Source organism: Macaca mulatta, chromosome 9 (genome assembly GCF_049350105.2).
Source record: "Macaca mulatta isolate MMU2019108-1 chromosome 9, T2T-MMU8v2.0, whole genome shotgun sequence".
NCBI lineage: Eukaryota > Metazoa > Chordata > Mammalia > Primates > Cercopithecidae > Macaca > Macaca mulatta.
The window spans coordinates 75,908,384-75,921,724 of record NC_133414.1 but is presented as its reverse complement, the minus strand read 5'-3'; the positions used below and the strand labels follow the sequence as shown (position 1 = coordinate 75,921,724).

Sequence of the window (13,341 nt, the reverse complement as noted above, 5' to 3'; positions counted from 1 at the left end):
ATCAGAGGAAGAATGAGTTCATTTTCCTTGAAGTTTATTGACTGTTACTGGTGGCAGAGCAAATTCCATAAATGAGCAGGTTCCATATGGAGCAAGTAGAAGGGGAGCTCTGAGTTGGTGAGGAAGGATGTGTGGAGTGGGGACTTGGAGTAAAGGATGGAAAGGTAGATCTCTCCTTTTTCCCTCCATTCCCATAAGGATATTGGATTAACAATGGGGGCTATCTGCTCAGCATTCCCTCTCCAAATTGGAGCCAGAAACGGGAAACAATGCAAATCAGAGGAGGAAACACCTCACAGCTCCTCTGTTTCTCCATCCAAGGGGATGCCAATATCCACGTTGTAGTCTACAGGCTCCCCAGAGCTCAGCCAGGGAATAGGGGTTCGATTGAAAGAAGGCCTGTTGGAGAGGTTCTGGTTGTAGAGGACTAGGGGTTCACTCAGCAAGGGCCCCAGGTCAAACTTGGGCATCTGGAAGGTCATGCGTTTGGAGGCCTTCTCATATCCACCATAGGGCATTGCCGTCCTGAGAAGGGAACACATTATTTAATTAAGAATCAGAATAGGCCGGGCGCGGTGGCTCACGCCTGTAATCCCAGCACTTTGGGAGGCCGAGGCGGGCGGATCACAAGGTCAGGAGATCGAGACCACGGTGAAACCCCGTCTCTACTAAAAATACAAAAAATTAGCCAGGCGCCGTGGCGGGCGCCTGTAGTCCCAGCTACTCAGGAGGCTGAGGCAGGAGAATGGCGTAAACCCAGGAGGCGGAGCTTGCAGTGAGCCGAGATCACGCCACTGCACTCCAGCCTGGGCGACAGAGCGAGACTCCGTCTCAAAAAAAAAAAAAAAAAAAAAAAAAGAATCAGAATAAAAGAAACAGAGCCTTATCATGAGATGCTACCCTCTTTGAGAATAGGGAAGTCTGGGAATTCTAGTTTGGGATTGCATCTGTACTCTTTCTTCTTCCTTAGCATCCCATTTTGCCTTCCTGGTTAGCTTGTTTCCCCAAAGCTAATAATGAGAAAAGGACTCTAGTGTGTACTAAATAGAGACTCTTGGATAGCTGTGACCCAGACCAGCATTTCAGAGAAAGTGACCCCAAATACTATAGACCCAAGGGTCTGAGGTCACCTTACATGACAATGTAGAAAGGCCAGGTGCGGTGGCTCACACCTGTAATCCCAGCATTTTGGGAGGCCAATGTGGGCGGATCACTTGAGACCAGGAGTTTGAGACCAGCCTAGCCAGCATGGTGAAACACCATCTCTACTAAAAATACAAAAAAAAAAAAAAAAAATTAGCTGGGCATGGTGGTGCACACCTGTCATCCCAGCTACTCAGGTGGCTGAGGTATAAGAATTGCTTGAACCCAGGAGGTGGAGGTTGCAGTGAGCCAAGATTGCACCACTGCACTCCAGCCTGGGTAACAGAGCAAGACTCTGTCTCAAAAAAAAAAAAAAAAAAAAAAAATTACAATGTAGAGACCCCCTCCCTCCAACCCTAGTGGATAGTGGATGACCTGGCTGAGAGCAATTAATGTTGCCTGGAAAATCCAGGTTCCTTAGGACCAAATACAAGAGCACCTTTCTAGCTCTTCCCTATCCTTTCACACAGACCTCCTCTCCATGGGCTAGAGAAGCCTAATCCAAAAGAACAGATACTTAGGGCCATCTAAAGCAGGGTGGCCAGGCATGATGGCTCATGCCTGCAATCCCAGCACTTTGGGAGCCCGAGGCAGGCAGATCACCTGAGGTCAGGAGTTCGAGACCAGCCTGGCCAACATGGTGAAACCCCATCTCTACTAAAAATACAAAAATTAGCTGGGCGTGGTGGCATGTGCCTGTAATCCCAGCTGCTAGGGAGACTGAGGCAGGAAAATCACTTGAACCCAGGAGGCAGAGGTTGCAGTGAGCCAAGATCATGCCACTGCACTCCAGCCTGGGCGACAAGAGCAAAACTGAATCTCAATAAGTAAATAAATAAAGCAGGGTATAAGGAAATAGAATCATATTACAGGGAGTATAATGGCATCCTAACCTTGACTGGAAGACAGCCTCAACAGGCCTTCAGACATGTAAAATATTATTCCCATTTAACATTCAAAGCAACCCAGGCTCAGAGGTAGAGTGATTTCCCCATGCCTACACAGCTAATAGATGACCACTGAACTAGAATTCAAATCTACCTCCCAGCAAATTTTTCCTTCATCACACTGCTATGATGAAGCTGAGATAGAGTGAAAAGAGCAGGGCCTTTGATTAGCGCCCCCATATCCCTGCCATCTTTCCTTAACTGCCTTCTGAAACATTTGAATTAGTCTCCATCCTAACTAAAGACACAGTGCCTCACATTAGAATGCATCTGGTTCCTTCCTCACCACCCCTACCTGTTGAAGGACTTATATTTGGGAAGTTCAGCTTTGGCCCCATAGGCCAGCAGGTCAATGCCAAGTTCCACTTTTTGCTGGGGGTCAACCCCCATGGCTCGCTCCCATGGGGAAATATAGGTCTTGAACACAGTGATATGTTTTCCTTCTCCGCCTGCCTGGTCTCCTGGTAGCCATGAGAGAGAAAAGTCAGTCAAATAATAGCAGTTAGTAGCCAATGAAAGTTAATCCCACGTCCCTACACTAGGGAAATTTCAGGAGCCAGGGACTAAAGATATAATATCCTGGTAATTGTTTAAGGTTTGTGGCATAATGATAGTCTGTGGGCAGATCTGTGACTGAATCCAAAAAGCCAGGAAGGTAATGGAAAAACAAGGCTTCTGGGTAGAATAGACACATCTCTATATACTCCTGGACCCAGAGAATTCACCAAGATATTTATGATAAACTGATATTATTATATTTAATATTAAGATATTTAAACTGGGCTCCTCTGCTCCCCACACCCAGTGTAGACATCATTCCTGGGACAACTCTGCTCTAGGGACTAAACACATTACTCTTGGGTAGGTGTACTTGCCTGATCCTGTCTCACCAACCCCTGCTGTGCCAGCAGCTCCTCCTCTGCCAGCCTGGCCCGCAGGACCACCTGTACCCCCAGCTCCAGACCCAGAGCCCAGATGGTGCTGCTGATCAGATCCATACTGTCCTGCAGAGCCACTGCCCCCTGCCTGGCCGCCGCCTCTGCCGTTGCTCTTGCTGTAGGAGAATCCCTGAGCAGCTGTGCCCAGCTGTCCCCCCACTGTCGGAAGGAACTTCTGGAAGTGATCCTGAAAAGAAGACAAAGTGAGGGGAAGGTTAGCAATGGGTATGGAAAATATACAAAAACAGAAGTATGTTTAGCAAAGGCAGAAACAGTGTCTAACAAGAAGACCCTGAATTTTCTGAGATTTCCCCCTCCATTTGATGGGTAGTACATGGGCTGACTGACAGAATTAAACTCTTCTTTTTGTTGGTTTGATTTTTTTGTTGTTTTTTTGAGACAGAGTTTCACCCCTGTTGCCCAGGCTGGAGTGTAATGATATGATCTCGGCTCACTGCAACCTCCGCCTCCTGGGTTCAAGCAGTGCCCAGCCTCAGCCTCAGCCTCCCAAGTACCTGGGATTACAGGCATGCACCATCACACCTGGCTAATTTTGTATTTTTAGTAGAGACAGGGTTTCTCCACGTTGGTCAGGCTGGTCTCAAACTCTCGACCTCAGGGGATCCGCCTGCATCGGCCTCCCAAAGTGCTGGGATTACAGGCATGAGCCACCTCACCTGGCCTAAATTAAACTCTTCTTAAGAGGTAGGACCCCCTTGGCTCGTTTCCTCCAGTTATACCTAGGGTAAGGGCAGGGCATTCTCCATGCTCCCCTTTCTCATCCTTAACAAGTCAAAAAAGACCAAGATTCCTGCCCAACTTAAAAAAAAAAATGAAAAAAAAATTTTGCTTTTTGAGACAGAATCTGGCTCTGTCACCCCAGGTTGGAGTGCAGTGGCACAATCTTGGCCCACTGCAACCTCCACCTCCCTGGACCAGGCAATCCTCCCACCTCAGCCTCCCAAGTAGCTGGGACTACCAGCATGCCACCATACCCAGCTAAATTTTGTAATTTTTTTTCCTAGAGACAGGGTTTGCCATGTGCCCAGGCTGGTCTCAAACTCCTGGGCTCAAGTGATCCATCTGCCTCAGCCTCCCAAAGTGCTGAGATAACAGGCATGAGCTGTGCGCAGCCCCAACTAGAATTTGGGAGGATGGGGTTGCCATGGAGAACCCAGTCTTAATTACAAGGACTAGAGAAATTTCTGCCTCCTCCCTTCCTCAGCTTGTCCAACAGTCAGAACTCTCTTCTCTCTCCTTCTTTCTCTCCCTCTCTCCTCTTGGTGCCTGTTGGACCAGGACTTCCTGACTGAAACTGTAGCAGGTGGGGGGAAGGGTGGCCAAAAGGGCAACATTAGATTCAAACCCAAAGCCTAAAAATAACCCCACCAACTTCTTCAGGAGGCTCTCCTGGCCATCCCACCATGTACACCCCAATGCTCCACCCAGTGTAACCGGACCCAGGCAGAGAAGAGGGCTTTTGGCTTCCTAAAGTTAGATATGAGCAGCTCAGCACTTTTACTCTGCTCCTGTATGAGGACCAATGACAGACACTTCTGCCCCCGGCCCCATGCAGGCATCTAATTCCACTCTCCCCCAGACACTTAGAGAAAGTGGAGAAGGAAGAAAGGAAATGGAGAAGGCCCCTCTTCCTCAGCTATACCATCCTGTGCCTGGCCTCTCTCCAGTCTCCTCTTTCTTTGGAGAAGGAGCCTGACTAGAATATATCTTGAAGGACAGTTTCAGTCTCACCTGGGGCTCCTTAGGGAATAGACTGACCCTTTAAATGAAAGAATGGCTTAAATGGGAGATGGCTGTAGAAACTCAATTAACTCTTTCTAGGGTTGCCAGATTTAGCAAATAATATAGAGGATACCAATTAAATTTGAATTTCAGATGCACAACAAATATATATATTTTTTTGAGACAGAGTCTCTGTCACCCAGGCTGGAGTGCAGTGGCATGAACATGGCTCATGTTCATGCAGCCTCTACCTCCCAGGCTCAAGCCATCCTCCCACCTCAGCCTCCAGAGTAGCTGGATTACAGGTGTGTGCCACCACACCCAGCTAACTTTTTAATTTTTTAATTTTTTGTAGAGACAGAGTCTTGCCATGTTGCCCACGCTGGTCTCCAACTCCTGGACTCAAGCAGTCCTCCTGCCTTGGCATCCCAAAGTGCTGGGATTACAGGTGTGAGGTATCACACTTGACCCAAATACTTTTTTAGTATAGATATGCCCCAAATGTTGCATGGGATTTACTTATACTAAAAAATTATTCATTTGCATCTGAAATTCAAATTTAAGTGGACATCCTGTATTTTTATTTTAATGTCCCAAATATTGCATGGGACATATTTAAAAAAGAATTCATTGTGCATTTGAAACTCAAATTTAATTGGGTATTCTGTATTTTAAAATTTCAATTTAATTATTTGCCTTATCTTCTTTTTTTTTTCTTTCTTTTTTTTTTTTTTTTTTTGAGACAGAGTTTCACTCTTGTTGCCCAGGCTGGAGTGCAATGGCACAATCTGGGCTCACTGCAACTCCACCTCCTGGGTTCAAGTGATTCTCCTACCTCAGCCTCCTGAGTAGCTGGGATCACAGGCACCCACGACCATGCCCAGCTAATTTTTTGTATTTTTAGTAGAGATGGGGTTTCACCATGTTGGCCAGGCTGGTCTCAAAAGACCTCAGGTGATCCACCTGCCTTGGCCTCCCAAAGTGCTGGGATTACAGGTGTGAGAGCCACCATGCCCGGCTGCCTTATGTTCTTTCTAAAATATTTTTAAAACTTTATCTTTATGTCCCAAATATTGCATGGAGCATATTTTACTAAAAAATTATTCACTGTGTATCTCAACTTCAAAATACAAGACAAGACTGCCCCACTGGGCATCCTGTGTTTTATCTGGCAACCTATCTTTAACACTTACCCTTACTAGGAAGGAATTTTCTCCCTAAGGGTGTGGTATTCTCCAATCCTTCAGTGGCTCTTTGATGGAAACTGGGTTTCAGAGGTGGGCTGTAACTCACCCTGGAGCTGCTGAGGGCTCAATATATCTGGGAGTTTAACAAATTTATAAATTTCCAGGGAGGGGATGTTGACTGCATTTTGGAGGCTCAGGGCCTACTAACAAGCTGTCAGAACAGGCACCAGGCTTTGAGACGGTGATAAAGTTTCAGACTTACCATTGAGCTGTCAGAGAAAACATCAGGGTGGTTCTCATAAATAAACTTCTCCACCCTCATCTGCCGCAGTTTGAACATCTTGGAGCCCCGGTTGGTAAGCAGCGACAGTTCCTCCAACATCACATCCCTTGGGACACTGATCTTTTTGCCCAGGTTCAAGCCTGAGCCCTCCTGTCCACCTTTCAGGGAGGCAAAGAAGAATCAAGGGAAAGAGGAAAGTAGGGTTTTCTGGGCTCAGAATGCAGACCTCATCCACAACTAAGTGTGAATGTGTGTCCTGGCAGAGATCATTTAGGGGAACAAATGCTGTCTAGTTTGTGAGGGACTTTGATTTCCTGGGACTTGGAGAGAATGCATGGGAACTGGGGTGCATTGTGGAGATAATGGGAATACTAGAGTGGAGAGGCCAATGGGGTAAAAGAGGCATGGGCATGGGGTACAGAGCAAAAGGAGTAAAGGAACATCATAGATGGAGGCCATTGGAGAAAGCATGGCATCAGGAAAAGCCCAGAGGCCAATCTTATGTGGAGTGTAAATACAGATGCCATACATATACATATTTTTTATTTATTATTATTATTTTTTATTGTTTTGAGACAGAGTCTTGCTCTGTCACCCAGGCTAGAGTGCAATAGCGTGATCTCAGCTCACTGCAGCCTCCGTCTCCCAGGTTCAAGCAATTCTCCTGCCTCAACCTCTTGGGTCGCTGGGATTGCAGGCCCGCACCACCATCCCTGGCTAATTTTTATATTTTTTGGTAGAGACGGGGTTTCACCATGTTGGCCAGGCTGCTCTCAAACTCCTGAGCTCAACTGACCTACCAGCCACGGCCTCCCAAAATGCTGGGATTACAGGCGTGAGTCACGACGCCCAGCCTACATTTTTATTTATTTTATTTTACTTTTGAGACAGAGTTTGTTTGTTTGTTTGGTTTTTTGTCAGAGACTTGCTCTGTCACCCAGACTGAAGTGCAATGGTGCGATCTCAGCTCACTGTAGCCTCCATTTCCTGGGTTCAAGTGATTCTCCTGCGTCAGTCTCCCAAGTAGCCGGGATTACAGGCACTCGGCACCATGCCCAGGTAATTTTTCTATTTTTGTAGAGACAGGGTTTCACCATGTTGGCCGGGCTGGTCTTCAACTTCTGACTTTAGGTGATCGGCCCACCTCAGCCTCCCAAAGTGCTGGGATTTCAGGCATGAGCCACCACGTCCGGCCTTTTTTTTTTTTTAATGGAGATGAGGTCTCATTATGTTGTCCAGGCTGGTCTTGAACTCCTGAGCTCAAGTGATCCTCTCACCTCAGCCTCCCAAAGTGCTGGAATTACAGGTGTGAGACACAGCTCCAGCCCTATTTGTATTATTTATATTGAGACAGAGTCTCACTCTGACACCCAGGCTGGAGTGTAGTGTCGCAATCACAGCTCACGGCAGCCTCCATCTCCCAGGTTCAAGCAATCGTCCCACCTCAGCCTCTGGAATAGCTGGGACTCTAGGTGCATGCCACTATACCTGGCTAATTTTTGTACTTTTGTAGAGACGAGGTTTCACCATGTGCCCAGGCCAGTCTCAAATCTCTGAGTTCAAGCGATCCACCAGCCTTGACCTCTCAAAGTTCTGTGATTACAGGCGTGAGCCACTGCACCTGGCCCAGACTTCTGTCTTAACTACTTTCCCTTTTCTTTCCCTCAGTGAGCTCTGGCTCCAAAGAGTCTCTAAGTATTGAAGAGCTCTTCACATGCATGCACCCCTGCTCTTCCCCAGGAAACATGCCTGTGCAGTTTTCCATTTTAAGTACTTACATAAGCTCCCTAGCTCTGGGGAAAGAAGGGAAATTAACCACTTATTGAGACCTGAGTCTGTGCCAGTCTCCATTATATTTTCTTCCTCAAATATACCTCACTGACTCATGGGTCCTGTGGTCCTGGACCTGTGCAGGGTAACATGGCAGGGTATTGTCTCAGATTATGAAGTAAAAAGGGTAGAAGGTGTTGAATCTTTTCTCTCTTTCTCCCTACCCTTCTTACCCTTCCCTCTCCCACTCTCCATCACCCGCCTTCCCACCAGTTAATTTCTCTTGTCTGTTCACCCTAAGATATATATTTCTGGGACTCTTGGGTTAGGGATGCTCTTAAGAAGTCCCACACTAGGTAGATGCAAACGTGTCCTACCTCCAGTGAGTTCCATGATCAACTTGCTGGATTTCCTCTTCTTATTAGGGGCCGGGGTTCCTGAGAGCGGCATTGTGGAGGTGGATTCAGCCTGGATAGGGTGGGAAAGAGGACTTGGAGGATGGACAGGGACTGGGAAGAGTGAGTGTCTGTAGGAGAGCACTACTTCTTAACCTGGGTTTAAGGGCTTGAGGGGACAAAAAAATATATTTTTTTCTTTTTTAGAGACAGGATCTCACTCTGTCGCCCAGGCTGGAGTGCAATGGCACAAAAACATATTTTTTTCTTTTTTAGAGACAGGATTGTACTCTGTCGCCCAGGCTGGAGCACAATGGCACAATCATGCCTCACTACAGCCTCAACCTCCCTGGGCTCAGGTGATCTTCCAACTTCAGCCTCCCGAGTAGCTGGGACTATAGGTGTGCATCACCATGCCTGGCTAATTTTTTTTTTTTTTGTAGAAATGAGGTTTTGCCACGTTGCCCAGGCTGGCCTCAAACTCCTGGGCTCAAGCAGTCCTCCTGCCTCCCAAAGTGCTGAGATTACAGGGGCGAGCCACTTCGCCTGATCCAGATTTTCAAAGAAGTATGTATTTCCCCAAAAGGTGAAAACTAGCGCTTTAGGGCTTCTCTTTTCCTGGGATGCAGGACAGGAAGTATAGATGCACACCAGCCCCTATTGTCTACCAACTTGTTGTGAGCTGTTTTTTATAGAGTCAGTGCAAGAATTAGGAACATAGCTAGGGGTAGGGAGTGTTTTAAAAAAAACAAACAAACAAACAAACAATAATACAGGCAGGGCAATGCACCCAGGTTTCATCAACTTGGCATGATTTGAAGTTTTTATTTGCATTGGGATATCAGACTGGGACTGTGATTCCAGGCTCTGGTCTCTCTTCAGTCTTCCCCCAGTCCCCAGGAGGACAGAGAAATGTTCTGCCAGGGTTGAAGAGATTCAGCCAAAAACACTCTCCATAGGAAGGAGAGGTTGTTGCTCCTTCATCAGGCCAGCTGGAACATGGCCTGGGAAGTCATGGCCCTGCTCCTGCAATCACTCCCGCCACAGACCCCAGAGTGGGGCAGGTGTGGAATTGGGAAGGGTAGGGAGCATCCAAATCCCGACACATGTAAATTCAGCAATATCATAGCAGTGGGGAATTGGGGTGGGGCAGAAACATAGTAATAGGATCTGGCAATGGAAAGGGACAAACTGGGATAAGATAGACTCCAGTCCCTTCTTAAGAGAAGTTGGCACTCAGTGAAATGCTGTCCTCTTCTAAGTCCTGTCTCACAAAAATACATCTGCAACTCTACTGACTTAGTGGGGTCTCCCTTCCCATTCTTCCAGTGCCTCCCCCGACATCTCCATTCCCCCCAAACTCCTGGGCCCCCTCCTTCCAACTGGACAGCTGGGAGCTGAGCATAGATGAGGAGAGGGGAGACTCCCCCAGGATCAAGAATCACAATTGTAGACACAGAAATAGAAGTCAACAGAGTGGGCTCCAACCTTTCTAACGATAGAGCTGCAGACTTACCGGCTGCTCGGGCGGTGGTCAGCTCTCCCTGGGGTCCAGCAGCTTTGGAGGACTGAGCTGCTGTGACCGGAGAACTCGAGCTGGGCAGGCGTGGGGGCAGCACTGGCAGTGGGGGAGGGAAGTTAGTTATTAATAGAGATGATGAGTGCAAGCAGCTCAAATGGCACAGGGGGTACTGAGACCCTGAAACCAAGATCCCTCCCTCTTTGCCTAGAGGCTCAGGAAGGAGGGAAAAGGCCTTTGGGATTCCCCCACTGAACTGTCTGAGCCAGGAATCAGTCTGCCCAGGGACTCCCCTTCACATTGCACCTAGAGCCTGAGATCCAAACAAGCACTTAGGTAGAAACTGAAGACTGAGAGGGAGACAGGAAGTAGACAGCAAGTATTGGATAGGAATTCAGTCAGAGAGAGAGTCTGGGGAACATGCCCTGAGGGCCACACAGAGCCAATCCAGGGCAGAGTAGAGAGACCTGTGGGTGTATTTGGGGCAGGGAGGGCTTAAAGCTCTATGTTTGGGGACAAAAAGGGAAGTCTTCACAATGGAACTGCTCTTTTAAAGTTCCTGGATAGCAAACCCAGTACCTCCTACAAAGGAATTATGTGGGGAATACTTGACAATTATTCTGTCTGCCTCACTCTATTCTTTCCTCTTGAGCTCTGGCAGTTTTAAGAAAAGGCAAATACTTGGATCTGCCTTTTTTTTTTTTTGAGATGGCGTTTCACTCTTGTTGCCCAGGCTGGAGTGCAATGGTGCGATCTCGGCTTACTGCAACCTCCACCTCCCTAGTTCAAGCGATTCTCCTGCCTCAGCCTACTGAGTAGCTGGGATTATAGGTGTCTGCCACCATGCGCAGCTAATATTTGTATTTTTAGTAGAGATGGGGTTTCGCTACGTTGACCAGGCTGGTCTCAAACTCCTGACCTCAGGTGATCCACCCGCCTCGGCCTCGCAAAGTGCTAGAATTACAGGCGTGAGCCACCGCCAGGATCTAGTCTCTAAGGAGTTATTCTCTAGCCACCACGCCCAGCCAGGATCTGCCTTTTAACCTCCATTTGCTGTTGAGGTGCTCAGTTCAACCTGCTGGGCGGGATAGACATCGATTTCTCCATGAGAAGCACATATAGGCTCTCTGAGGTTTCTATGTGATATTTCCTTCAAAGGGAGCACATACCACATAGGATCTGGACTGTGCCATTTGTACTGTTCCAGCAGAGTTTCTGGGCAGGGTCACAAGCTTCAGAGCCCCCCCTTGGGGAAAGCCTATCATTTGCCCAGCTCCGTCTTCAGTAGCTGCATGATCTTCCTCCACCTTCTGCTTAGATTCTGGAACCAGCTGTGGCAGCACTTCTGCTGCAGCCACTACCACCCTGTTGCTGCTACCTGAGGAAGTGGCTTTGTTTATTTATTTGAGACAGGGTCTCACTCTGTTGCCTGTGCTGAAGTGCAGTGGCACAATTTGGGCTCACTGCAACCTCAGCCTCCACAGGCTCAGGTAATCTTTCGACCTCAGCCTCCCAGGTAGCCAGGGCTGCTGGTACATGCCACCACACCCAGCTAATTTTCATATGTTTTGTAGAGACAGGGTTTTGCTATGTTGCCCAGGCTGGTCTTAAACTCCTGGGCTCAAGCAATCCTCCTGTCTTAGACTCCCAAAGTGCTAGGATTACAGACATCAGCCACTGTGCCTAGCTGGCTTTTTAAAAAATTATTTCTTTATTTTAGAGATGGGGTCTCACTATGTTGCCCAGGCTGGACTCAAACACCTGGGCACAAGTGATCCTCCTACCTCAGCCTCTGAGTAGCTGGGACTACAGGTACACCAGGAACTGGCTTTTGTAGCTTCCTTTGTCCCTTTCTGCACTCTTTACTCTTCCTGACCATGTCCTTTTTCCATCCTGTGGAGACCCTAAAAGGTATCCCCTCCCAGTTGGCTTCTGCCCAGGCCAGTTATGCCTCCAGACCCCTCATCTTTTGTCCTCCTCCATCCCCTCCCAACCCAAGGAAAAAAATTAGAAGAAAAAATAGGCCGGGCACGTTGGCTCATGCCTGTAATCCCAGCACTTTAGGAGGCTGAGGTGGGCGGATCACTTGAGGTCAGGAGTTCAAGACCAGCCTGGCCAACACAGTGAAACCCCAGCTCTACTAAAAATACAAAAATTAGGCCGGGCACGGTGGCTCAAGCCTGTAATCCCAGCACTTTGGGAGGCTGAGACGGGCGGATCACGAGGTCAGGAGATCGAGACCATCCTGGCTAACACGGTGAAACCCCGTCTCTACTAAAAAATACAAAAAACTAGCCGGGCGAGGTGGCTGGTGCCTGTAGTCCCAGCTACTCCGGAGGCTGAGGCAGGAGAATGGCGTGAACCCGAGAGGAGGAGCTTGCAGTGAGCTGAGATCCGGCCACTGCACTCCAGCCTGGGTGACAGAGCAAGACTCCGTCTCAAAAAAAAAAAAAAAAAAAAAAATACAAAAATTTGCCAGGCATGGTGGCGCGTGCCTGTAATCCCAGCTACCCGGGAGGCTGAGGCAGGAGAATCATTTGAACCCAGGAAGCAGAGGTTGCAGTGAGCTGAAATTGCACCCACTGCACTCCAGCCTGGGCCACAGAGGGAGACTCCATCTCAAAAAAAAAAAAAAAGAAGAAGAAGAAGAAGAAATATAAATAGCGAAAGGTGACTTCATCATCACAACCACCCTCACCCTCAAAACCAAAAACAAACTGAAAGTTTGATCTCCTTCAACTGAGTACCCTAAACGACTGAGTGGGTGAAGACAGGCTATTTAGCCTATGGTCTCTGAGATCTTTCTTTGGAATTAGGAGACAGTGCACTTGGGAGAGTCTGCAGCCTGGGTCTGATTATTGGCACAAACATGCCCTCTGCTGGCAGAATAGGAGCAATGGCACTTTCCTTCTCTGAAGTCTTTAATTCTCACCTACCTCTAATGCCCTCCCTTCTTTAGTAGTCTCAATTCACCTTTCTTCTTCCCTCTCCCATCCCGTGTTCCCCTCCAGCTGTTGCTTTCTCTCCATTTAATTCCCAGAGACTGTGTAATATGGTTGCTTCCTCTAAGGAGCAAGGAAATATTGATGGCAAAGGGCTCAGAGGGCCTTTCCAACTTCTCCGAGTTTTGTGAACTGAGGCCTTGCCTAGAAAGTATGAGGCAAGGGAAGGAAAGGGGAGAACTTGGATGAAGACTATGGGGAGAGGGAACCAAGAAGAGTGATGGAGGTGGCTAAATCAGAGCAGGACAGAATTGGTAGAAAAGAGCAAAAGAACTGGGAACAAAGGGCAAAAGGGTGAAAAATGGGAGGACAGGAATAGAGACAGATCAGAAATCAGATCGGGGAATGGGTTAAAGAAGATCAAGGAGAGATCAGGATTTAGGTATAAAACTAGAAGATAACAGCAACAGAAGG

General features: G+C 47.9%; 1 protein-coding gene across 1 annotated transcript; it reads right to left on the bottom strand.

The window, feature by feature from the left end:
* Positions 1-17: 17 nt before the first annotated feature.
* MYOZ1 (myozenin 1) lies at positions 18-10,281 on the bottom strand. The gene is made up of 6 exons (XM_001100978.4): positions 9,923-10,281; positions 8,389-8,479; positions 6,221-6,399; positions 2,966-3,215; positions 2,386-2,551; positions 18-525 (listed from the first exon to the last, which is right to left on the bottom strand). The coding sequence occupies exons 2-6, from the start codon at positions 8,459-8,461 to the stop codon at positions 294-296; spliced, it is 900 nt and encodes a 299-aa protein (XP_001100978.1). The 5' UTR covers positions 8,462-8,479; positions 9,923-10,281; the 3' UTR covers positions 18-293.
* Between the last annotated feature and the right edge of the window lie 3,060 nt (positions 10,282-13,341).